General features: G+C 33.6%; 1 protein-coding gene across 1 annotated transcript in view; it reads left to right on the top strand.

Moving 5' to 3' along the window:
- Positions 1 to 26,085, top strand: part of LOC149424023 (uncharacterized) — a 36,947-nt gene that overhangs the window by 5,518 nt on the left and 5,344 nt on the right. The window contains exon 2 of the mRNA XM_089651215.1: positions 18,580 to 18,679. Within this exon, the coding sequence (XP_089507341.1) occupies positions 18,580 to 18,679 (100 nt within the window). The remainder of the gene's footprint in view (positions 1 to 18,579; positions 18,680 to 26,085) is intronic.

Raw genomic sequence — 26,085 nt, 5'->3', positions numbered from 1 at the left:
GAGAATCGCTACATTGTGATGTGATAGTATATGTTTCTAAAACTGATCCATATAATACGGTGTGAATAAGCTTAAAATAAAGTAAAATAATGCTTACTTACGGAATGTAATACGAAAATTGGGTTTATTCTCTTTTTCACATCTATTTTTACAAGTTTTCATATCACAAGTCAACATTTTGCCGTTTTATTTCGTAAAATGAACCGATGATGCCTCGACCATAGTTCGCACAAGAATGATGACGTCACGTTTTCAAATTTCACTTGAGGCCATATGCGAGCCCAGCCGGCTCAATGGAACCGGTATGGGGAGTGGGGATAATACGCTTTTAATCACTTAGGGCAGGTCTACTAATATTCATATGTCTATGATTATGATGTTATTATCCAACTGTTATACAACTTAGAACTTTAATTTATTGGTGTGCCGTAAGTGTCTTTTAAATGCATTAATGCCTTATTTTTTGGTTCACATGTGATGTAGATGCATGATTGTACACACGCACATCTAGTGAACCGTTTACAAAATAAAAGGCACATTCTAGAACGAATACCAAACATGTAGGCAAACATAAACAAACAGGTTATGTTAAGGTTTCAGCCTAGATATTTTTTTATTATTATCGGAGAAATGATTTCCTTATTTCTCGACTTTTAGTAACGGTTTTATTATGAAATACTGACCATTATTTGCTTTGATGAATTTCCGTATAAAAAGAATTTGGAAATGTTAAAATAAACCTGCCAACTTATTCATTTAATTTTGAATCAAAAGCTAAATAGCAGTACTAATTAGATCTTTACAAGCCCGTTAAAGTTGGCGTGGTAAAGCCGGCCTTGAGCCTAGTTTAAGACCGTTTTAACCAAACAAATGTCATGTTAATAAGTCAAGTTTTTCACTGTTCTGACCTTACTTAGTAGTAGATTTTAGTGGAATCGAATTAGGTACCTACATGATTTTTTTCTACAGAGTAGCTGACGCGTACCCAGCTTTGCTCGGTGTTATGAATGTTTGGAGTAAAGTTGTGAATGTTAGTGTAGACACCAGAACATTAGGTGCGTTTTAAAGGTGAACATAATATTGATGTAAAGAATTGAAAAGCTTATTTTTTTATTTATTTTATTTTCACTTGATCGAACAATTTCTTTTTCCGGGCGTTTCTTACTTCTTCCACCATCCTCTTCCTCGTCACACATTCTCCTTACAACCTTTCTTCGATCATCACGTACGCCTCGTTTTACCACAGATAACTATTTGATGCACGTATGTCTCGTGCGTTCCAAACTTTTTTACCATTCACTTCATGTAGTATAATTAAATCCACAGTGTTACTGTAAAAAAATGCATTATAGACTTTAATTCGTCTCCATGTCTCATTCCAGTGAAGAGATAATGCGTTAAGTCTTCAATGGACATCCCCGTCTATATTCTACCATTCTCCATACTGTTACTGTATAAAATCTAGATTTTATTGTCTTTAGTTCGATTGCGTATCTCAATTCAGTGCACAGATAATGCATTAAGTCTTTCTCGGGCGTCCCCGACTTCGTCTACTGTTCTAACTACTATTTAAACACTCCTAGCACTAATAATAGCGAACAAACTTTTTTAAATTTTCAGTGGAGATTCAGTTTTTTAGTCTTGCCCTAGCACACACACACGGACATTGCCTTTTATTTACACACATTTATTAATTATATTATAATATCATGCGAATATAACTTTAAAAAATTATAATCAAATGAGAATACATTTTACAGTAGTTATTGCCTAATAGGAAATATTCAAGGCCAATGTTGAAAATGTAAAGAGAACTAGAGATATTTATTTATTTATTTATAGAATACATGATAATACAATAATACATTTTCTTACATGTGATACATTAAATCACCACACTAGGCGACTGCCTGTCTCGTGGCGATCAATGGTATACAATAGTTAGTATGTGAGGTCTAGTGTTAACATATGAATTAAATATTTATACATGTTTAAAGTATGAAAGATTATATTAGAATGAATTATAATGGAAATAGAAAATATAAAAATTTTAAAGTAGAAAGCAGAAGACAAAAAAAATAAAAAGAATAAAGAAGAAATAAAAATAAAAAAAAAACAAAAAAAAAATTTAGAAGTCTAATATTATGCAGGAAAAGATCAAATACATAACTCTCTTTTCTGGTTGTGTAAGTGTACATGCATGTATGAGCGCGTAAATACGCGTGTACACGCATACATCCACACACACACTTATTCATATTTATAGATGCATACATATTCATACAAAGATATACAAATATATACAAATATATATGTATACATACATACATACACATATATATATATATGTATGTATGTATACATACATACATACACATATATATATATATGTATGCATACATACATACACACATATCATTTAGCAGCCCCCAACCTCTTGTCATGCTATGCTCGTCCGTTCTGACGCCGTGATTTAAGAATTTACAGCTTTCCACGATGTCAATAAAGTAGTCTATTATTTTTAATTCTGTTACTGCAATAGCCACATTCCTACTGGATTGTTGACTTTCGTAGCTCGTCTTAGAAAGAAAATCCATACGCTATATGGATCGCGGGTAACTACTCGCCATGAATTCACATATAAAGATACATTACTATGTATATTTATAACATAACATTACATTTGATTACTGACAATGAATGTGAACCTATTAACAAAAGTAGTATGCATTAATCTTTCTAATTTTTCAGTCAATAGTAACAATTTATCAATATCGTACATATTACATGTGTATTTTATTCAAATGTGTACAGGTGTCGTGATTATGCCTTGTCGGGGTGCCTAGCACAGTCGATCGGCTAAGGATTTATCAATAATGTCGATAACTTGTCATTGTCCCCGAGCACAACTGCAGATCACTAACGTACAAACAACGGTGACCGGATAAATCATCAAAATGATAATTTATCACATCTTTAAAAAGTTATATAAAGTCATGGAAAGTGATGAAACAAAAACTTTATTAACTGGGTTAATTAGGTTAGATTATGTTAGGTTAAAAAAAAATTTCATCGTTTTTAATGACTTTATATCACTTTTTAAAAGTGTGTTGAATAGTCACGGTGTTGAGTTAGCATGGAACCACAAACAACAGTTGACAGCGAATAAAATAAGACCACAACAGTCTTTGTGAACTGTCGTTTGTTGGTTGGCGGTCTGTAGTCGGCTCGGGAACGATGACAAGTTATCGACACTATTGACAAATCCTTTGTAAATCGACTGTGCCAGGTACCCAGGTCGATATTAGTGCCTAGCTAAGCAGATTGCCTGTTCTACGGAAACTTTTTTGTTTTGATTTGTTCCAGTAATACATAAGTAGTAAATAGTAAAATGAATATCAATAAATTAGTTTCGACGCAAATTTATTACAAATAATTAATTTACTTTACAAATATCAAGATAGACTTTAAATCACTGAAAAAAAATGGTTTCACATCTAATTTACCTGTCAAATAAAATCGCATTGCAATCTGTGGATTTATTGTGCTATAGTGTATATTTTGCTTACTTATGCTGAAGAATATTATCGTTAAAGCCCTTCTTAGCAATCAAAGTAAATTTACAAGAGCTATTTACTTACTAATGTCTGAAATTATATCTGTGTAGTTTACCTTTCGAGATCTTAGATAATGTGGCGCGCAATTCACTACGGAATTTATGAGATTTCATCAGAATTTAATAACTGTGCACTTCCCTCAATTTAGCTGATGTTGGGAGTAGGTAGTCATCACCCACCACCCACCGAGTATCAGTGAATATCTCATTAATCAGAAATGAAATGTGCAATGCAATTATCCTTTTTTTATTCCGGCCTTACCTTAGAACATCAGACCATCGTGGTACCTTCCTACTACTCTATTTATACCTTCACTGGCAATATCCTATATTTTTAAAATGGCACAAAACATTAAGTTTAGCATCATCCGGTAGTCTAGCACAGTAAATCACAACTTTACAATATCGGATCGATCGGCAAAATTATCGACGATTTTGTACCGATTTCCCGAGCACGGTCTCGCTTTTGATACCCAGACCAATATTGTTAATTCAAATTGACATACGTTGGCAACACTGGCGCATCTGTCTTTGAATCGACATTTCTAAAAGTCGACGACTACGTAAAAGTTAAAAATGCTAATACAGAGATTGACAATGTCCAATTAAAATAAGAACTTTAATATACATCGGCAGTTGGTGCTTTTTTACACTAAAAAGGGAGTTAGTTCATGAGGTATTTAGTTGTGTTATAAGTATTACGACTAACAACTTTTGTTTCTCCAACTTGGAACGGAATCAATTGATCGCGTCTTAGATTAATTATTATTTTTTTTTTTTAAAAGAAAGACAAACATTCCCAGGTTACGAATAACCCAACAATGTTTGAAAATCTCCTACTACCACCACAGAAAGCCGAAAATGTTGCTTGTGTTGTGATGGAGGACTTAGCCAGCCGAGGAATCGAACACGCGACGCTCGGCTGAGACCCAAGCGCTATGCCCACTCAACCACTGACCGGTCTTAATTGTCAAAATTAATTGATTAAATCTATGGATCGTGTATATGATTTCTTTCAATTCTAAGGGTGTAGTTAGTTCACCTCAATTCTTTAATACGCCTGTTATTTTGCATAACGAATGACATCATGAGGCGGGGCTGAAAGTAGCGGTATTTGTCTACCGACTGTCGGAATCATATTCTGACCGTGCTTGCAAATATCGCTAACTGACCATGGATGCTATCGTTCGATCGTTCATGCCAGACGTTATACTTCACTATAAATGTGTTTTCTTATTTAAGGCGTTAGTTACTGATTCGATGAAATATTCAGATATATTTTTGAATACTCACCACACACGTAGACAATTATTATATTGGATGTCATGCTTTCAGAAAGTGTTTGGCTATGTGTTTTCGCTGAAATTAATAATAGCACCGGTTTTACCAATATCACTTCTCTTCAAAACAATAAAGTGTGCATATGAAGCGCTTATATATTATTATATTATTTTCTACTCTCGTGAGTTGCCAGGTATTTTAGGTATCGTATTCTACTTTCCACCAGGAAGGTAGGTTATTAGCTTTTTTTACTGCATTGTTCCGTTCCTATGAGCCCTTTACTTTTCACGTGATACCTGGCCACTTTCGTGAGATTATTATTATTATTTAATAGTAACAATCATCCGATGGTAGAAGTAGATTATTTGTGAAATCACAACCCGCTTATTACAACATCAAATATTTGCAACCCATTTAACCGTAAAGAATATGATAGAATTTTTGTTTGATTGGAAACCTCTGTCTCATCAGGTTGACTATTTTTTAAATGAAATACAAACAATAAATGGTCCTTGAAAACACTAAAAAGTGGTCCGTGGTCCCGCTAATATAAGACAGCACTTTCAAATAATTAAAATTAGAAATAGCACGTTTTTAACAATGATTTTTAATCATTCAAATTAAGTGGCGATAAATTGAAAATGATAAGGTTTCCAATGGGATTGGCCACGGCTCTAAAATGCATTTTTACTTTGCCGAGGTACCTAATTTAGTTTTTTTTGTCCTATCACTTTTTTATCCTGCAATATGTATTTATAAATAATTTAGCAAAACACGACAAATTTTCGATTACCATTTTTTCGTGGGGAATCACATATGATGTTTCTGGGTGCGCGGAATTTTTTCTCAGCGAAGTTCCGTAACAGCCCCCCCCCCCCCATGGAAATAGGAACCGTCAGGTATTCAGTGGCCCGCCAGTGATTCAAAATCGTCAATTTCGCCCAACTGTTAAAAAGGTTGGGCAGCCTTGAGCTATACAATTAGATGTGCTATTGCATACTAATATCTCGTCGAAACGTGTTCTACTATTATTAGAACGCGATAAGCGGTCCGCGTAGACCAGATTCGGTAGTTTTTTTAGAGCCTTGGGAGCGCTGGAGGTCAGTTGGAGGTAAAAAAGTAGAACCTATTGTTTCGCTTCGTGCCTCATCTAAATATAATACATCAATGAATAGTCCTACTTTTAATAGACAACAGGAAACCATTTGCACTTAAATTTATAAACTTAATTACCTACTCCCAAAGCATCGTAGGGTATAACGAAACCAGCACGTATAAAAATGAGTATTGCTCATTTATTATAGTAAATTACGAATCTATTATCACGATGTCGGAACACGTGTTTAAAAAGCTTATCAGGAAACCAGTAAATTCATTCGTTAAAGGCCTGCAATTTCGTTTTACCCGGATTACCAATAATTTAAAGAGATTGTTAATAAATTAGCAATACTCAATATTCTCCGTGTGGTTGAGAAGTGTAAATAAAATATTGAAAGGTACCAATTTAAATGGAAATTATAAAACATTGGAGGGCATGGGAAAAATGTACGATTTTCGTGAAATAATTATTTAACTTCTTTTATTAGAATATCGTGCACCGGGTTTTGCCACGACAATCACGAGAGTAAAAAATTAACGTTTTATTACTCATTTTCAATACCTACCGTAAATTTTGAAGATCTTTCAACGAGTGGAAAAATAACTTTCGACGAACAAATGAATTGCATTTTTACCAGAGAAAGTAAATAGTATTATCTACAAAATAATCGAATTTTGGTCTTAAATTTAAACCGATATTAAGCATCACGAATTTATTGATTTCTTTTAAATTGTAATGGCATTTTGGGTGATGTTGGCATAATGACGCATAACATCGGAATCTTTTATTAATTCTGGCCGTTATGTAGAAAATTAACTGACAGTTAAGACCTGTTTTCGGACTTTTGAACTGGGTTTAGCCAAAATCTCCAGATTACAAGGCCGGGACACTCATTCAAAGCAGCCTCCTAATTTGTATAGGATATTGCAAAAAGTGTCGTTTTAAATTATTTTTTCAATTTATTCTATACATTAAAACATCTTGAAATGTTGTAGATAATTTAAAAAAATAAATAAAAATACATTTTTTGAGGTTCTCATACAAGTTAGGAGGTTGATTTGATTCAGTGACCCGGCCTTGTGATCTAGGATGTTTTGGTTTAGTAGGGTTTGGTACTAATCCCCGCTACTAATTTATACTGCTATATACACTAACTCCGGGAAAAAGTCCCTTTAACCGCATGCTCTTTCTACAGCATGATAATGTTGATTAAAAGAAAAACAGAAAGCACAGATAAAATTTCAAATAATATCATTAATTTTAATCACATGCTCATTTTAATTTCGCCTAAAGTATAAAATCATGTAAAATATTCAAACTAATATCGAGCAGTGAATAAAAAAAGGTTTAGTTGATGTGAAAGTTTGCGGTCTGCGTTCACACTCTGTTTGAGCTTGCCGGTTCATTGGATACGGTGGAATACAAGTCACTTACCATATTCTGCAGAATACAAAAAATGCATTTCAAATATACTCTTTCCCCAAACCACACGGAGAAAAATGATCATTGCTGATACAAATCCTCCCAAATTGAAACTTGGTTAATTTCCACTTGTCAGATTCCATTTCATTCATCCATTCATTTATTTATTCATTCAATCAAGAAAAGAAAATCGAAATTCAAATAGATCTGATTTAAAAAGATTTTTTCATTTATTTATTATTTTTACAAACCTTACCATTACTGTGTTGTTTGGGGTAATGTCTAGGGTAGCTACGATTTGGGGCACTTTCTTTATTGGTTGAACTCGTAGAATAAAGAAGAAAACTATAAGCGCCTTCCATACAAATTTTACTTGACTTAGTACCTTCGATTCTAGAATATTTAGCACGCGGTCTGTCTCTCTTACAGTTGACATGATATCAATAGTAGGAAATATTTTGTTAAGATTTATGGGGTTATTTATATTGCCATGTTATCCTTCTTGAAGCATAGTTTCGTACATCCTTAAATCATCAGGGAGATTTAAAAGATTCAAATAAATTTTGTGTACCAATAATACAATGTCACAGAAGTTGATTGCCGTGGGTTGGTTGGTAATTTTTAGAAATACCCACAATTTTATTCTCTGTCAGGCTTGAGTCGCCGCAAAAAAAGGCACCAATTTTTCTTCGTCATTGTTACTATGGGCAAGGTTCTTTAAAGGTGAAATCACCATGTGACTTAATGTTTACATAACAAAGAATTCATTTCATTGTTTTGAATTATCACTTATCAATCGTACCCAAGTCAAAACTAGAACTACAAAAAAATGAAGGTGATTTCGACTGTTTTCCAAAATTATTTTCTCATTTCTCTTATTTTTTGACGAAAAGGTGTTTTCCAAAATGATAATCCATAAAAAAAAACGATTTTTTACTTTTGAAAACTATTTATTCTACAAATGCAGAAATCGTAATAAAAGCAACGTCACAAGTAGGTACCTACCGCCATTTTAATAGTAGCGGAAATTTCTCTATCCTTCCATACGTGAAGCATTATGAAATTTATCTAAACAATATGCAAGTGCGTAGGCAGTAGACGTGTTAGGTGGTAAAGTTTATGACATTGAAAGAAAGTAACGATGAAAGTATGTAAAACACTTTTCTTTGTTGTGCATCGCTTGTTAATACGGAACAACTTTACTTTCATCGTGATTCAGAACATTAGATTCATCTATTTAAATGACTATGCAGATTTATTGTTTGATGCGTGGCTAAATTACCAGATACGAAAATTAGTCTGAATGAAGTGTTGCAATAATTCATAAGCAGGTACCTACCAACGTCGATTTTCAAAACAGTATGTAAAACATTCAAGTATCTACCTACTTACCAATTAATAGTGTAGAAGGTGACTATTTATTTTTATTTAACCTAGAAAGTAAGTTCCTACTTCCTTATCTAACTGCCTATTTAAGTACAGAAAAGTTTCATGGGTACCTACCTATTCAAATTATTTTTATGCAATTTAAATCAGTAATATTATTATTATTAGACAACGAGTTGTTACTTATTCGTTTTGCTGGTGTTATAATAAACTGCAGCGAATAATAATTTGTTAGGAAATGAATTTAGGAATGATTTTCTAAATCTGCGATATAAAAAGATGAAATTTGTAATTAGATTCCCATCGCGCAGGCTTTGAAATACTAAAAAAATACCTTTTTGCATAGTAGGTAGGCATTGACTCGGTAAATTATCTAGGTAAGTACAAATATCTACAATCTAGGTAGATTACACCCATTTTTCTTGTTCAAGTCACACTTCCGCAATTCGTTTTACTATAATAGGAAACTTTTTCAGAGTTTTCAGTACATAAACGCATTAGCATAGTTCAATCTATCAATTTAACACTGTCTGTTGTCTGTTCAATAGCTATTATTTCAAATAATTTAGTGAATTAATGACTCATAATAAGAGATATATGTTAGTTTTCCAGTGGGCAATGAGTTTGCTTGTTTACCGCAGCGTTGTAATGGATCGTTGACAAAACTACCAAATTATTTTATTTAATTAATTTACTATTCAACGTAGCACGCACATATCATTCTCTCTTTTCGAAAGTTACGAATTAAATTTAAAAAAATTAAAATAGTATGTAGGTAGGTATTACGTACCTACTCAGTTTTCTAATAAACATAACTATATTGTCATGTTACGTAGTATGAAAATATAATTGTTTACTTAGTTCTAGCTTTTTGCATAAATTTGCCAGAATTTGAAATGCCGTACCAATGAAAATAATAATAACATGACATAAAATGATTGAAAATTTATTTAAAAAATACTTTTTATGAATAAAAACATACTACCAGTGGTTTTTCAATCACCAATAAAATAAGGATATATATAGATAGTATACCTATATGTACCTACATTTAAGTTTGGGTACAAATAATTAAAAAGTATTAGGTACCTATACGGAGAAAACGTACTGATAAAAAATATTGCTAATTTGTTAAGATACAATTTATTACTTTTACAATTATTCCGTTAAAAACAGGAATGCAATGAATGAATGAATTGATATGTTTTCCGTTAAACTTGTAGTAAGAGAGGAATGTATTATTGCGCTGTGGGAACGCGTGTTTATAAAAATATTAATATTTTTCCTCATTATATATTATCAAAGCATGGTGCAGGTGCATGAACACGTGTTTCGATATGCTAGGAATGTACTAAAAGTTTATATAATTCTCTATGGTTATATTTTCGGGTTTTTGGGAGATGTATTTTGTCATAATTTTCCTGATTTTTTTTAACATGTTCAATTAAACTTTCAATTTAAATAGTAAACATTTCCCTATAAAATGTCGGACTTACGTCATATTTCCCTTAATGCACCAAAATTATGAAAGAAAAATGATATAAGAGGGTAATTTAAAGATGCGGAAATCTCCTTATTACTTGGCTTTTTAAAATATGGGTATTGCATGTCGATAAGAACATATTAAAGGAGTAGTACCTACCTTTGTAAATTATCGTCCAATGATTCTTGTGTATGATATAAGACATAAATATTGTTATTGCTCCCACTTCGGAGGCGAGCAGACTGCAGAATGCAGACGCATTGGAGAAGGTACCTACGCGGTAGGAGTACGTTACGTGACGACACCAGGTGGTAAACCGGTAGATATATGTACTTATTTGTACTTTACTGGGTTACTGGAGCTGCCAAGTAAGAGGGAGTTTGGTGGATAAGTACCATCTCCTCGCAGTTCAATAGGTACCTACCTAAAACATTTTTTTTCTGATATTATTTTATTAAGTTTTTTTGAAAGTGATGAGTGATGGCACAATAGGTACATCATTACTTTTAAAGTTCCACGATCGAAAGTACGTAACTATTGCACAGTAGAGAGGATTTCAAGCCCAACAATCTTTTAATTCCTCGTTTTGACCCAATATTTCCTATCATTATAATTTAAGAGAGCTTTATATTACATTTCTGATGAAGCGGCTAAGATATGAACAAAGATATTAGAAGAACGAGATATGCTATGTTGGCCGCCGGACCGTAGCCGGAGTACTAACTAATTAGGGTACTTTGAACGGTATCGGGACGTGTACGAACAGAAATCTGTTCTATGTATTAGTGCGGATACCTTAGCGATGCCTTAGCGTAAGCGAAGGTGTGCAGTAGTATTGGTGAACAAAACCGGCGACACTCGGCAAAACAATTCCACTCAGTACGAACTGCGCGTAGCACATCTCGTTCTTCTAATATCTTTGGATATGAACATACCAAACATGTAAGTTGATGTATCTAGTATAAAACCTTTAAAAAATTGTCAAATTATTCAGGTATTGTTGATCAATTTGCTCAAGCAGCTTACGTTCTAATGTTTTTCATCGAAGAATTTAAAATCAGAAAACTAAATGCTTTAACTTCTACCATGTGACATTAGAAATTTACAAAGATAGATAAAAATACATTTACAATTAAATAAAACTGCACCATAAGAAAAATAGAAATCTTTGCCAAACATCAAAAATGTAAAAAAAATGTGCAATTCAACTATAAATATCTTGGAGAAAGGTTTTTTAATACATTACCAGAAAGTATCAGAAATACAAATAACTATAATGATTTTAAATTTCATTTCGAAAACACTGAAAATATAAAGTGAATGCTTTAAGATCATTAATAAAGAAATAACATACATAATAATGCATCGCCCAGCCTAGCTCTACTATAGTGCTACATCTTATATGTAAAGCGCGCTCTACACTCGCGGCGCGAACGGCCGCGAAGGCCGTGAAACACGAGTGTGGATCTTGTTCACGCCTTCGCAATCTTCGCATTCGCGCTTCGCGCCATTCCCCGATTTTTGTCGGTTTTTTGGCCCGCGACAAAGGGTTTGCGGCGAACAAGACTGAAGCTTTGCGAGTGTGGATGGACACAGTTCACGCGCAGATCGCGGCGTATGTTCACGGCGTGAATTCACGGCGCGACTTCGCGCGCGAGTGTAGAGCCAGCTTAAAATGATTACTATGTATATTGCACCATATTTTCTGTAAATGATGAAACATATTTTTTTTAGCACAAAGGATAACAAATTATTATAAACAATAATTAGTCGTCTGAAATATCCATACAAATTGAAAATATCTCTGGAGTAAAAATAAATTCCGCCGACAGGAATTGAACCATCACCTTCTGAAATCCGGTCAGGTGCTCTGAACCACTGAGCTACATCGGCTTATTCCCAACCCGCCAAATTATTCAATATGTACTATGTACTTGAATCAAAAATTTCTGCTTATTATTTTTTTTCACCTGTAAACAACTAACTTTATTTTTGTGGGAAAGTCTTTGTTAGTGCTAAATTTTCCACTAGTTGGCGTCGAGACATTATATCTACATTTGTTGGTGATATATTTTGACTAGTCAAATATTATTATTTTTTAATGATAAACTAATATTTATAAGACAAGTTTATTAGTAAGAATAATTCAGGCGACTAATTATTGCTTATAATAATTTGTTATCTTTTGTGCTGTGCATAAAAACCTTGTCTTATAAACATTAGTTTATAATTAAAAAATAAAATTATTTTTTTACTATAAATATTTAAAAATAAGTCGAGGAAGAGGTAATTTCTTGTTTCTTTGGATATGTCCAAGTTATTAGCAACATATTAAATACTCTAAATACAGGGTTTTCCAATAAGAGGTGTTATTTTGATAATCAATCGTAAAAGATCAATGGTTTCGTTGCTTGTGTGGCACGTAGCGCCCTTTTATTGAAAGTAAACGTTGTCCAGATCAATACCATTCAATTCAAAAAATTAAGGTCCAATGACTCCGCCGGACCATAAACCGCTCCAAACAGTCACACGGTGAGGATAGAGAGGCTTTTCAACCATAACTCTTGGATTTTCCGAGCCCCAGATGCGACAATTTCGCTTGTTGACGAAGCCACCGAGGTATAAATGGGCCTCATCACTCAAGATGATTTGCATTTGATTCACTCAAGTGAATTTTAATAATTTCAATGCATTGTTGAAGCATGTATCGTTCTAATTTTATTAATGGCGTAGTTTCTACTTGTCAAATAACAAAAAATGACAGCTTCAAAAGTAACATCTACCGAAATAACGGGCTATTCAAAATAACACTTATTATTGGAAAACCCTGTATTATGAGAAATTGTGGGTTAATTTGTGAGCAGTTGAAATACAACACAAAACGTTTTCTCCGCATATTGTGTGACCGGAGAAATTTTTTATAACTGGTCTATGGAAAGGATAGAAGTAGAGCTAATATGTGGTGGAGTAAACAAGAATATTTTGTTCGTGGGGAAATTAAGTTCTTCTTTAGTAGATTCTGGCGCAAATCAAAGACTCAGAGGGCAGTTAGTTCTGCTTGCACTATAAAGGTAAGGATGAATAAATTGTAAATGGGAATTTTATAATCTCTCGCACCGTTACACTGATATTTAGGAAACAGGACAACGGTGACAAATCAACACAAAAGTCATTAAAAGTGATGAAAAAACTTGGTTAAATGGGTTATGTTAAGTTAGGTTTATAGGTGAGTTTTTTCATCTCTTTTAATTACTATGTATCACTTTTCAAAGGTGTGTTGAGTTGTGATGGAACCGATATTTATTTTACGTTTGAATTTATTGCTACCTATTATCCATACACGTCCAATGTCGGGAACCCTGTTCCCATAAATAACCAACTCTCCTGTTCCTTCGTTTTACCTGATCAACTTTCATTGAATGACAAGATTTCTAAATAAAAACTTGATCAAATTTGTCGAAAGAAGGTGTCGAGTTAATCAACTAAAATTGACACATCTGAACCCGCTATAAATGTCACGGACAAAAAATAATTTATGTGATCTTTAAAAAGTGTTGCTTGTTATATAAAAAAAAGTTAAAAGTGGCATGTTGCATTTCATGCTACGCATTTCGAGTGCATTGTCTTGACATTAACTTTAATGCAAATGGGTTTTCTCGCGGTGCCTTTACAGCCCGTTGAGACCGCCCTGCAACGCCCCGGGACACATGTGGACTCGTTTATAAAACCTTTTCACTTTCATTTTATTTTGCAATACTTACCTACCTTAAAAACGAACCAAACAAGGTGACACACGCTGAATTATCCCAGAACTAGGTCTTAACAGAATCTCTACGTGTGGCTGGTCACAGGTGTGACTTTGTCCATACTTCAATATAAATCAGATCATTAAACGATTTGTAGCATGACTATTATTTTTACTTATGAAACCATTACATAATTATTTTGTAGACGCCCATGACGGCGTGATATTCTTTGACATGTTTTAATCTACCTAATGAATAAATAAATACCTAATTTATTGGATGCGAATTGTACTTAACGCAAACATTGATTCATAAAATAGGTCAGCATAATAGATTGCGTAAATTATTTTTTGTGCATATTTGTTACATCGTGTGACATAACTAGCTGATGTTTTAATTATTATGAATCGAGCATTCATTTTAAAAACGACAACGTTTTGTCGTACCTACTCACTAACGTCAGAGTCGTAGGTAGGTACTATACAGTATAATAATAATTTGTCGTACCCTGTTACATATTTTGGCGAAATCTTTGATCTTACGATATTCCAAATATAAAACTGCCAAAAAATCAGTAGCTACGTATCGCTAAACAACCGACATGAAACAAAACAAAAAATTATCTGCACACAAAAATAACTACTGATTCAAGGAACTAGAACTCCGTTCCAAAAAATCACGGCCAAAGTAAAAAAAAACTTCAAAATATCTTCATCATTGAATTACGTAACTACGTCAATAACAGAAATCTTTGAACAATTCGAAGTTCCAAGTATACAAAAAAGCTATGCCAAAAACATTCTGGTTCATCATTTGAAAGGTTCTATGATAAACTCAACACACCCTTAAAAAGTGATATAAAATCGATGAAAAAATTATATAAACCTAACCTACGTAACCTAGTTGTATTTCATCACATTTCATGACTTAATATCACTTTTTGTAGGTGTGTTGAATTGTCATTTTAATGGGTTATCTAGTCACCCAAAATTAAAAAAAAGACAAAAACATTTCACATGATCATAAAACCAGAGCAAGATAAATAGACAAGTTAAATATACATAAATGTAACCTTTGGACAAATAAGCTCTGAATTGGTTTGCTGTGTAAAGTTAAACAGCAAACTCCCGCCTAGTATCAAACAAATTAAATCAATGAATAACTACATTATGTCCAGCAAAGGAATTATCCGTAAAATAACTAGCATTTAAAAAAAACATCGTTACTGAAAATACTCTACCCATACCTTGAAGTTGAACCATAGAAATTGCTATAAATCCTCTATCCAAAACCTAGTTAGCCTCAGTCGTTCATTTATGGCCTCAGTACAGGATACTAGCGAGGAGATTCTATATTTTACAAAAAATTTTAAAATGTCAAAATAATATAGTCATTATCATAAGTAAACCACTCACGTGGTTAAAAAAACTAAATGCATGTATATAAGATCACCGAGCTTGAAAATGTGGAACTTACCTAAAATAACTGCACATAATTTTGATTGTATACATAAAACAATGGATAATATTTGCTGCTGTGAAAAAATTGATTTTGCTAACGAAAGTATATACCTTGGCATAATCGTAGACAATAACTTTAAATGGGACAAAAGTGTGATCAAAATTTGTAACCAGCTCCGATGTTTGGCGAGTAATTTTTATAAATTAAAATTTGTATTGCCTCGATGTACTCTCAAACTTATATATCATTATATGGTCGAATCAATACTTAGATATGGAATTCGAACTTGGGGACACTCGAGTAATATTAATATTAAATACATTCAAAATCTACAAACTGCTATAATTAAAAAAATTGTTAAACCTAGCATTTACAAACATAGAAACAACTTAAAATTACTGTATGGCTCTGAGGGCCTACTCCCAATTAAAGGGCTTCTCTGGTTTATTATAATTATGGATAATGCGGGAGAAAATGCGTACAAAAAGCCATTGGTGCATAGTCACAAAACAAGATTTACTGAAAAAAAGGCCTAAAAATTCCACTAATATCAAATAAGTATTCTATCAATGACTCTTCCTCTATCAATGACCCAATTATTAACATTGACCAACTCGAGGAAGTTCAGGACTCTGGACTTGCGCACATTCACACAATTAAACTAACGGAAAAAGAAGTGCAATCGAGTCTAAAATCGATAAACATAAACAAGGGTGCGGGTCACGATGGAATACCGGCGTTTTTCCTTAGATCTGCTGCGTCGTCACTGTGTGTGCCGCTTACCATAATATTTAATAAATGCCTGAGTGATGGGGTTTTCCCTGATAGGTGGAAGTTGGCCTATATTATACCGGTCCACAAGGGTGACTCGCGTCAAAGAGTGGAAAACTATAGGCCAATATCCATTCTCTCGGCGATCCCTAAACTATTGGAAAGACTTGTCCATGACAATATATATCCCCAGCTTGCTGCCAAAATTACTGAACAACAACACGGGTTTGTAAAAGGCAAATCTACCACGAGTAATTTACTTATTTACTCAAATTTCTTATTTACTAGCATGGATCGAGGCCACCAGGTAGATGCAATATATTGCGATTTCAAAAAAGCTTTCGACAAGGTTGACCACCTTATTCTTATTAAAAAAATTATGTACAACGGAATTAGAGGAAATTTATTACGTTGGTTTATCTCATATTTAACAAAAAGACAACAAGCCGTATCATTACGAGGACACACTTCTACATGGGAACCAGTTACTTCTGGCGTGCCACAGGGGTCAATCCTGGGTCCGCTGTTGTTTATTCTTTTTATTAACACTGTAACTAAATGTTCCATGCATTGTTTATATCTTTTGTACGCTGACGACATAAAAATATTTGCCATTGTTCGAAATTTAAACGATTGTCTTCTCATACAAAGCGACTTAGTAAGGTTCGAAACGTTTTGCAATGAAAACAAAATTTACCTAAGTTACAATAAATGTAAACAAATAAGTTTTACTAAAAATCACAACGCTATCAAACACAACTATTGTATTGGTAATTATTTACTCGAGCGCGTTTACTGTATAAGAGATCTAGGCGTACTTTTAGATTCCAAACTCCACTTCGATGCGCACATAGATAATATTGTGAATAAAGCTTACAGCATGCTAGGATTTGTCATCAGAAACAGCCGTGAATTTCGAAAACCTGAAACATATCTTCTTCTTTACCACACTCTGGTCCGTTCTCAACTTGAATACTGCACCTCCATATGGAATCCACTTTACGATATCTATAAACAAAATATTGAAAATATTCAAAAGAAATTTCTGCGATGCCTCAATTACAGAATGAGCGCACCCAAACGTGGGTACATAAATATGCTCTCGAGTTATAACGTCTCCACTCTATCTAACCGGCGAACATACCTTGATCTCATGACTCTGTATAAAATCTGTAACAACGTTATTGACTGTCCCGACTTACTGAAATTGATAAACTTCAAAGTACCACCCAGAGTAACAAGGCTTAACGACTTATTCCACATTAGCAGGACGCGTACAAATGCTGGTGTCAGAGATCCAATCAGAAGAATGTGCGAATCACTTAATCAGAATCAAAACCTCAAGGACTCTGACTTATTTTTTGATACACGCACTACTTTTAGTAGGAAAATAAAGACTGTTTTCCTACAAAGTTCAAAGTAAACAACTTAGACATACTTCGTTTAAATATATTTATATATTTTTTACTTTCTGTTTAACATTGTTTATCTATTTATATATATATATATTTTTTTTGTTTTACCCTCTAAATTTTTTCAAAAATAATTTGTAAATTCTTAAAAGGATATTGCGCATTTCTTTCATATCTCTATTTGTAAAATAATATTCTTATGTATATATTTTTTCCCCTATTTATAAGTGAAAATATTTGTAAATGTTTTCTGCTGTTTAAGTTAATTCGTGAGAAATAGTTTGGATGCAGGTGAATTCTCTAGTTGATGTTTCGTATATATTTTTGTCAATTGATATCTGTATCTGTTTTTTCTCCTTAATAAAAAAAAAAAAAAAAAAAAAAAAAAAAAAAGTATGGTAGCAGAACACTTGACTATTTGATACCTGTGATTTATAACAAATTTAACGAAAACTTTAACTTGAAAAATAATGAGGAACCCTGCCCTAAACTGACAAAAAAGTGGTTAATAAATGAACAAAACGTTTATCTATCCTAAACATTATATTTGGTATTAATATTTAAACTTAAGCTAATGTGTATTATGTTATAACATTAAATGGTAGAACCTACAGACAAGCTGATTGTCACAGCTTTGTGGGACTACCCATATCTTATATTGTATTAAATTTAATAAATAAATAAAAAAAAATAAAAAAAAACGTCATTATTGAAAAATGGTCATATGGGAAAAAAACGTGTCAAATATACCTCCTTCAATTAATCTATTTTTTTAAATGTGAAAAACTCAATCTAATGTAATTGAAGATGGAACTTTAACAAAGCTTCAATAAGTACTTTATAATCTAACTTAAAATTACTAAAGTGTTCGACTGACCATATATTTTATGTTTTATTTCCAGGTGTTTAAAGATTGCCATGATGGTGACGACCTTGGCTGTAGTGGTGTCAGCCCAATTCGAAGAACTCCAACAGAGACAACAAATTCTGCCTATTCCACAGGTAGTCATTTTAATTATTACCATATTGTATTTCGTCATCATTTCCCCGCGGCTGCATCTCATTTCCTCAATTGTTAACTCACGGAGTGTAACAAATCGCAGAAAAAACGCTAAATGCAATATTAAATTTGTAGAACACGTAAGAAGAATATTCGCAGTGATGAACACATCTGTGGTGGATACCTTCTCTCGAAACAGCGGTTTCTCCTATTATCGATTTTATGCTGGTTTTAAAAATGCATTGTTTCGTTAGAAAGTATGATAACATTTTGCAGTGGGTTAGAACACTTTTATTGTCGCAGCGCTTATATTAAGAGATCTTGCAGAAGTAGCTACCTACTGACCTACTTTTTTTCAAAATAACTGCAATAATCAGAAAACAGTTATTGTTACTCTTGACAGTTTTTATCACAAAACCGTTGGTACCTACCAGAAAACGATTTTAACGAAGTAACAAGTACCTAACCAGCTTCTTCAGTCAATATGTAAAAAAAAATCCATCTTGTGTTTGAAAAATGGAACATATAACTTTTTTTTTGATTGATTTAAGGAGTCATAAATAAACCATACACGAAGGAGTTTTAATTTATTTTAGACGCATTAAAATTACCTACTCGCTACTTGCCAAATATTACATTACCATTGTGCAATATCTGGGCTTAAATAGTACCTACCTCAAAAAGTGCATTCGTTCGTTATTTTGCAGTAGGTGTAGGTAGGTACCTACGTACTAGGATGTAGCCTAGATAAAAGGAGCACAACATAAAAGTATGTATTAGAATGCTAATTAGTAGGTACCTGGGGCCTTAGCATGAGAATCGATCGAACTTAACGATATCGGATTGCTAAGCGTATCTACCGACCATTTTATAACGACTTCCCTAGCATGAGAATGCTATTGATAACTCTAACGACATCGATAAGGCAATAAATACAAATCGATATACGCTGGCAATACTGGGACGGAATTGTCTATGAATTGAATAGACGTCAAACGTCAGATTTCAAGCGTGACCATTTTAACCGCCGTGTTTGTTTTAATATTTTACGATGTCGCAAGCAATGGTAGCTGGGTAAGTTATTTATTTATCTTTTTATGTGAAAGAATTTCCATTATTATCAAAGAGATATACTTACATTCTATTGTGTCAAAATTTTGAAGTTATTTTTACTAATATTTCAATCATACGCAGTATTTTAAGATATTCAAAATGCTGATATTATGATTTCAGGAAGAGAGTAAGGTCGACGACCAGTCAAATTATCATCTCTTGTTTCAGAGATACACGGCAGTGGAACGTGAAAGGGTTTGTTTACTCCAACGACAGTTGGCGAGGTATTTATTTGCTATACATCTATACAGGCTTTTAAAAACATTTAATGTACAAAACTGAACAAATTAAATTAAATATTGCATTATTTAATATGTCACTTGAGAGATTGCGAAGTATGTTCACAAGGGATGGAACACGATTATTAACAATTGTCCTTGGAGAGGCAAGCAGTCCAGCTAGGAGGTACGATGAAAGTAGAATGAATAAGATCTCTAATAAAACATTTCTAATTCTAGACGAACTCAACCATCGAAACAACGGTCAACATCATTTGCCAACTCGCCCAACTATACGTTGCAGTTGGAGTCAGAGGATGAATACGATTAGTACTATTGAAGTTCTTTTTGTGAAATATTGCATGCAGCGCTTTGCATATATGTATATTTGATTAGAAGCATTTCTTCAAACTCTTGCAATGTCTCTGTGAGGCGTGAATTGTTTTTACAATGTAGGTACATACAATACAATGTTTTAAAGTACTATTGAAGTTCTTTTTGTGAAATATTGCATGCAGCGCTTTGCATATATGTATATTTGATTAGAAGCATTTCTTCAAACTCTTGCAATGTCTCTGTGAGGCGTGAATTGTTTTTACAATGTAGGTACATACAGTACAATGTTTTAAAGTACTATTGAAGTTCTTTTTGTGAAATATTGCATGCAGCGCTTTGCATATATGAATATGTACTTGATTAGTAGCAGTTCTTCAAACTCTCGCAACGTCTCTGTGAGGCGTGAATTGTTTTTACAATGTAGGTACATACAGTACAATGTTTTAAAGTACTATTGAAGTTCTTTTTGTGAAATATTGCATGCAGCGCTTTGCATATATGAATATGTACTTGATTAGTAGCAGTTCTTCAAACTCTCGCAACGTCTCTGTGAGGCGTGAATTGTTTTTACAATGTAGGTACATACAATACAATGTTTTAAAGTACTATTGAAGTTCTTTTTGTGAAATATTGCATGCAGCGCTTTGCATATATGTATATTTGATTAGTAGCATTTCTTCAAACTCTTGCAATGTTTCTGTGAGGCGTGAATTGTTTTTACAATGTAGGTACATACAATACAATGTTTTAAAGTACTATTGAAGTTCTTTTTGTGAAATATTGCATGCAGCGCTTTGCATGCATGTATATTTGATTAGTAGCATTTCTTCAAACTCTTGCAATGTTTCTGTGAGGCGTGAATTGTTTTTACAGTGTTGGTACATACAATACAGTGTTTTAAAGTACTATTGAAGTTCTTTTTGAGAAATATTGCATGCAGCGCTTTGCATATATGTATACTTGATTAGTAGCAGTTCTTCAAACTCTTGCAATGTCTCTATGAGGCGTGAATTGTTTTTATAATGTAGGTACATACGATACAATGTTTGAACATGATGAAGCACTATAAGTCAGTTTCCTTGTTTAATATATTATCATTCGTGGGAGAAGTACTTTCGCACTAGTTCGTCTCTCACTCTGCGGGCTGCAACAACCCTGCTGACATCTTCAGGCTGGTGCAGCAGCTCAACCTCTCTTAACTCTACATTATCATTATAATAGTCTGTTAATCTGAAAATAGAGAACAATTTATTAATATTTTGTACTGTTGCCTTACTTTTTTAAATGCATATAGTTCAACAAGGAAACTGACTTATAGTGCTTCATCATGTTGTATAGTATAGCACAAGTAATAATTATTTGACCAGCAGCATCGGGCTCATAATGGAGAACTCTGTCTTTCCTGAGGCAACGGAATATAGCCTTCCATGCCCCAAATAGGCGTTCTATGGAACATCTCGCCTCACAGTGCGCCTTTGTGTATCTGTATTGGGCACTCCCCTCGACTGCATTCAATATTGGTGTCATCAGATAAGGCTCGAGTGTATATCCAGAATCGCCTGATTGAAACAAAACACCCATTATAATAGGTACATATAACTACTAAGTTATGATTTTTTTGCCTTTTTTTAAAATGAGTTGTTGAAATACATACCTAGCAAGAAATATGTCCCAATTCTCTGATTGTATAGTCTGTTCATTTCAGTTTTGACTAAACTATTATTCCAAATGAATTGGTCATGGACAGTACCTGGGAAGCGTGTGTTGATGCTCAATATTTTCAACGTAGCATCGCAGACCTGTTTATCAAACATAAAAAACCTTCAATAAAATTTGAAAACAACAATCCGGCTGTTTTATTTCTGAAAAAATATTTACCACTTGAACATTCAGCGAATAAAATCCTTTGTGGTTTTTGTACTGCTCCTCGTGTCTGGAAGGGGTGACGATGGCGATGTGGGTGCAATCGATGCATCCCAGAACATGTGGAAAGTTTAATTTTTCCCTAAAACTACTCTCTACTTGCTTGCGGGCTTCATTTGTAGCCGGAAAATGTATCCATCTTCTGTACAGATGTTCTAAAACTGCTTTCATAAACAGTTTTATGCACTTGCTAACGGTAGTTTGCCCTATCGCCAAGAAGTGATCTTGGCCTACTCCACGTTGGTAGCTCCCTGTAGCAAAGAAGCTGATGGGTGCGAGTATCTGTCAACATCATAAATAATACAACTAATTAACAAACTTCACTTTTGATCATTTTAATCACTTTATTGTGAAAAATTATCATCAGCAATCGAAACAAATTTATTTATTTCACGTGGTCGTTCCAGTGGTGGATAGATTTATATTGTGTTTTTGTTTTACTAAGATATCAATAATGTTTAATACTCTCACTTTAATGTATACTGGAAGTCCTAATGTATTTTTTGACACTAGAAAAGGAGTTAATTCATCAATGAGATCTCTAGCCATAATGCGAGATATTCGAAACAATTGTCTGAATTCCGTCTCTGCAAGTTCGAACGGATTCAATTGATCGCGTAAAAGACGCCTTTCAATCCTACGATCTTCCCTAACCTGCCTCCTTTCATTGAACCAGAAATTTTGCATAATGAACGACATTATTAAAAAAAATATGTATATCGACAGCCAACCAAAGTTTTAACTGACACTCAAGACCCCACGTTATATTCGGCGGGCTTTTAGCAACCGTCGGTCGGAAGTTATCCTATCGATACATTCTCATGCTCGCAATTTTAACGATACCGTCGCTACTTTGACCATAGACAAGAAATTTTAACAATCGTCGGTTGTTATATTTTGATCGTGCTAGCATATGTCGTTAAGTGCTCATTGATGACGTATTTTAACGATATCGTATTGCTATAGGGCTATATCGACTTCTCATGCTAAGGCCCCTGACAGCATCTAATCACATGACCTGCAGGTTCGATAGATTATAAATAATAACTCTTGTAAGGCACCGGAGGCTGTTTAAAGTAGTTTGGCTAGCGTGTTGTGTGTTATACTTACCTGTATAACAGCCAATTAATGTGTATAGTGTAGGTTATGATAGAGTGAAACAGATGTAGTTGATAATTTAAGTTTATTGCAAACACGTTACACTATTACACGATTAGAATATCAGAAGGATTTAGTAGGAATCAAGAAATGTCGACCGCCGGGTCAGATCAGAGAAACAGGAATGCTCGTCGGTAATGGATTGGCAGCGAGCTCTGTTTCACGTCGGGTTGCCATCCGTGAAACAGTGTTTCCGTATTAAAATATTATTTTAGGCTGGCAGACAGTTCTTGCCCCCACATACCTTCCCCCCAGTGTCAACGATACATAAAAGAAAAAATTAGGGGTTCTAGAAAAAATATATACATATCACAAAATTTGCATGACGTCGGTTACATAATATAAACAAATTCGGTGTGTGACGTCATCGCAAAATAACATAAGCCTATGCGTTCAGAAAGATATCTCTTAAATGGTGAAGTTACTTTATGAACAATACATTTATATGTTTGTGAACGCATAGTCATGAACAAATTCCTAATAATAACATTATTTGAAAGTTAAATCCTTTTTTTAAAAATGTGTTGATATAATTACATGTTCGGAGCATGTACTGCATCTACGAACTGTATGTTTTTCTTGGAGCATTTACTGCATCGACAAAATTTTACATTTATAATTGGAGCATTTACTGCATCGACAAAATTTTATATTTATAATTGGAGCATTTACTGCATCGACAAAATTTTATATTTATAATTGGAGCATTTACTGCATCGACAATTGTATGTTTTGTATTTATTTTCAAAACCAAAAGTTGCAAACAGAGTGCATTTAATACTTTAATGTTTGAAAACAATAAATGGTATTACAACATTTGACACAAGTGGTTATTATTTAACTTATCTAAACCTTTTTATATGGTAATGCATCTACGAACAGTGTTGTCGGAGCATATTATGAAATTAAGCATAAGTTAATTATAAAATAAAAAGTAGGAATCTATTTCCATTTGTATATATTTTTAATAATGCGTCTACAAACAGTGTTCGGAGCATGAGTTGTCAATTATTGAGTTATTTTAAAGTTGATTATTCTAAATATTATTTATTACATATTTAAATAACTACAAATTTGTCTTATAATATAGGAACATGATATCAATGTATAAAGTATGAACATAAGTGTTTCTTCAATCTTTGAACAAAAGGAAACGACGATTAATGTCACTATATTATAAAATTATTTATATCCGTGTTATGGAAAAAAGGTGTAAAAAAGGAAAAAAAAATACATATTTAAATGTTTTTGTAAAAGTACATTTAGCAATAGCATGGCTGTGAGTACATAACTCTAAATGTTTATCTTTGAGATTACAAGGTAACTAAAAATATAACAAAAAACAACTGTCATATGTTCGTAGAATGTGTTTGTATTGATAATATTATCAAATGGCTATGTTTTCTTACGAACAAATGACAATGGTTCAATTCTGTAAAAAAATTAATAATAATACATATAGGTCTCAACGACATGTTACATCAGAATGCGTGATCAGTACATTTGATCTAACATGGTTAAAAGCATTTATATTTATAACAGAGTCATCACATATAGTGGTAAGTTATTTCTGAACAAGATTTATACAGAAGTTGTCGCATATAGCAAAATGGATAATTTCTCCTAGAAAATATATGTACATGAGTTTGCACTATAATATGGTAAGTTAAAAGTTAGCTAGGTAACTTTGTGCGATTACATGGTATCACTTCATGGTTTTAAAGGATGAAAGTATTCACCGTAATAAGGTTTTTTATAAAATTGTAAAAAACGTGGTAATTTGCAAAGTAATTATAATATAAAGGTCAGGTTTTCATCAAGAACTTGAACGCTTAAATATTATGTATGTAACATTAATTTAGAGAATATAAATGTTGGTATATGGAATTCAATCTTTAAATCGATAGCAAGAGTAGATTCTTAATCATTGTTTCTATCATGAGTTACAGAAAATTTATATGTTAAAAAAGTTGTGTCTTTTGTGCATTAGTATGTACCGTAACTTTTTGGAAAATGGACTTGACGACCTGATCTTGTTGTTGTTTTTGCTTCAGGTTGGTCTGGAACAGATGTGTGATTATCGCAAGGAAGTCTTCCATTAGTTAGTTCGGCTGGCGAACATTTCAATTCCTCGCGAACAGTAGATCTCAGGCTGGTAATATAAGTGGGAGGGTTTCCATCCAGTTTTGCTCACCACTTGCCATGAAAGATGCTTTTAAACTGGTTATTGCTTGTGGGTAATACGCGGTAGTCGTGCTGAGAGATGATGTGACATATATAGAATTCTCCGGGTGCGGGCGATGGTTTGCTTTGCGGTTTGTTGGTCAAGCGCGGGTCAGTGTGTCGACGCCGGGCGCTGGTGACCGGACTCGATGATGATCAGGCACTGGGGAAGAACGTGGTTCTTCAAGTACGCCAGTGCTGACGGAAAGGCCGAAGGTACAGTGGACCTTGCAGGCAATTGAGCGGGAGTTGTTTGGACCAGTGAGGGTGTTGCGTGTCCTCGTGGTGGTCGCGATGTATGGATGAAGCGCTGGTCAGATTGCTGGAACCAGGGCGTTCAGATCCGATGTAGGCTGGCCAGGGATGAATCCCGGGACCTGGGCGCTACAATGATGTCCCGATGGAGTCCATGAGCAGAGCCGGGAATATTGTCCTTC

This window comes from Hesperophylax consimilis, chromosome 4, assembly GCF_061612785.1.
Source record: "Hesperophylax consimilis isolate HC1 chromosome 4, BYU_Hcon_1.0, whole genome shotgun sequence".
NCBI lineage: Eukaryota > Metazoa > Arthropoda > Insecta > Trichoptera > Limnephilidae > Hesperophylax > Hesperophylax consimilis.
This window is presented reverse-complemented; position numbering and strand designations above follow the sequence as displayed.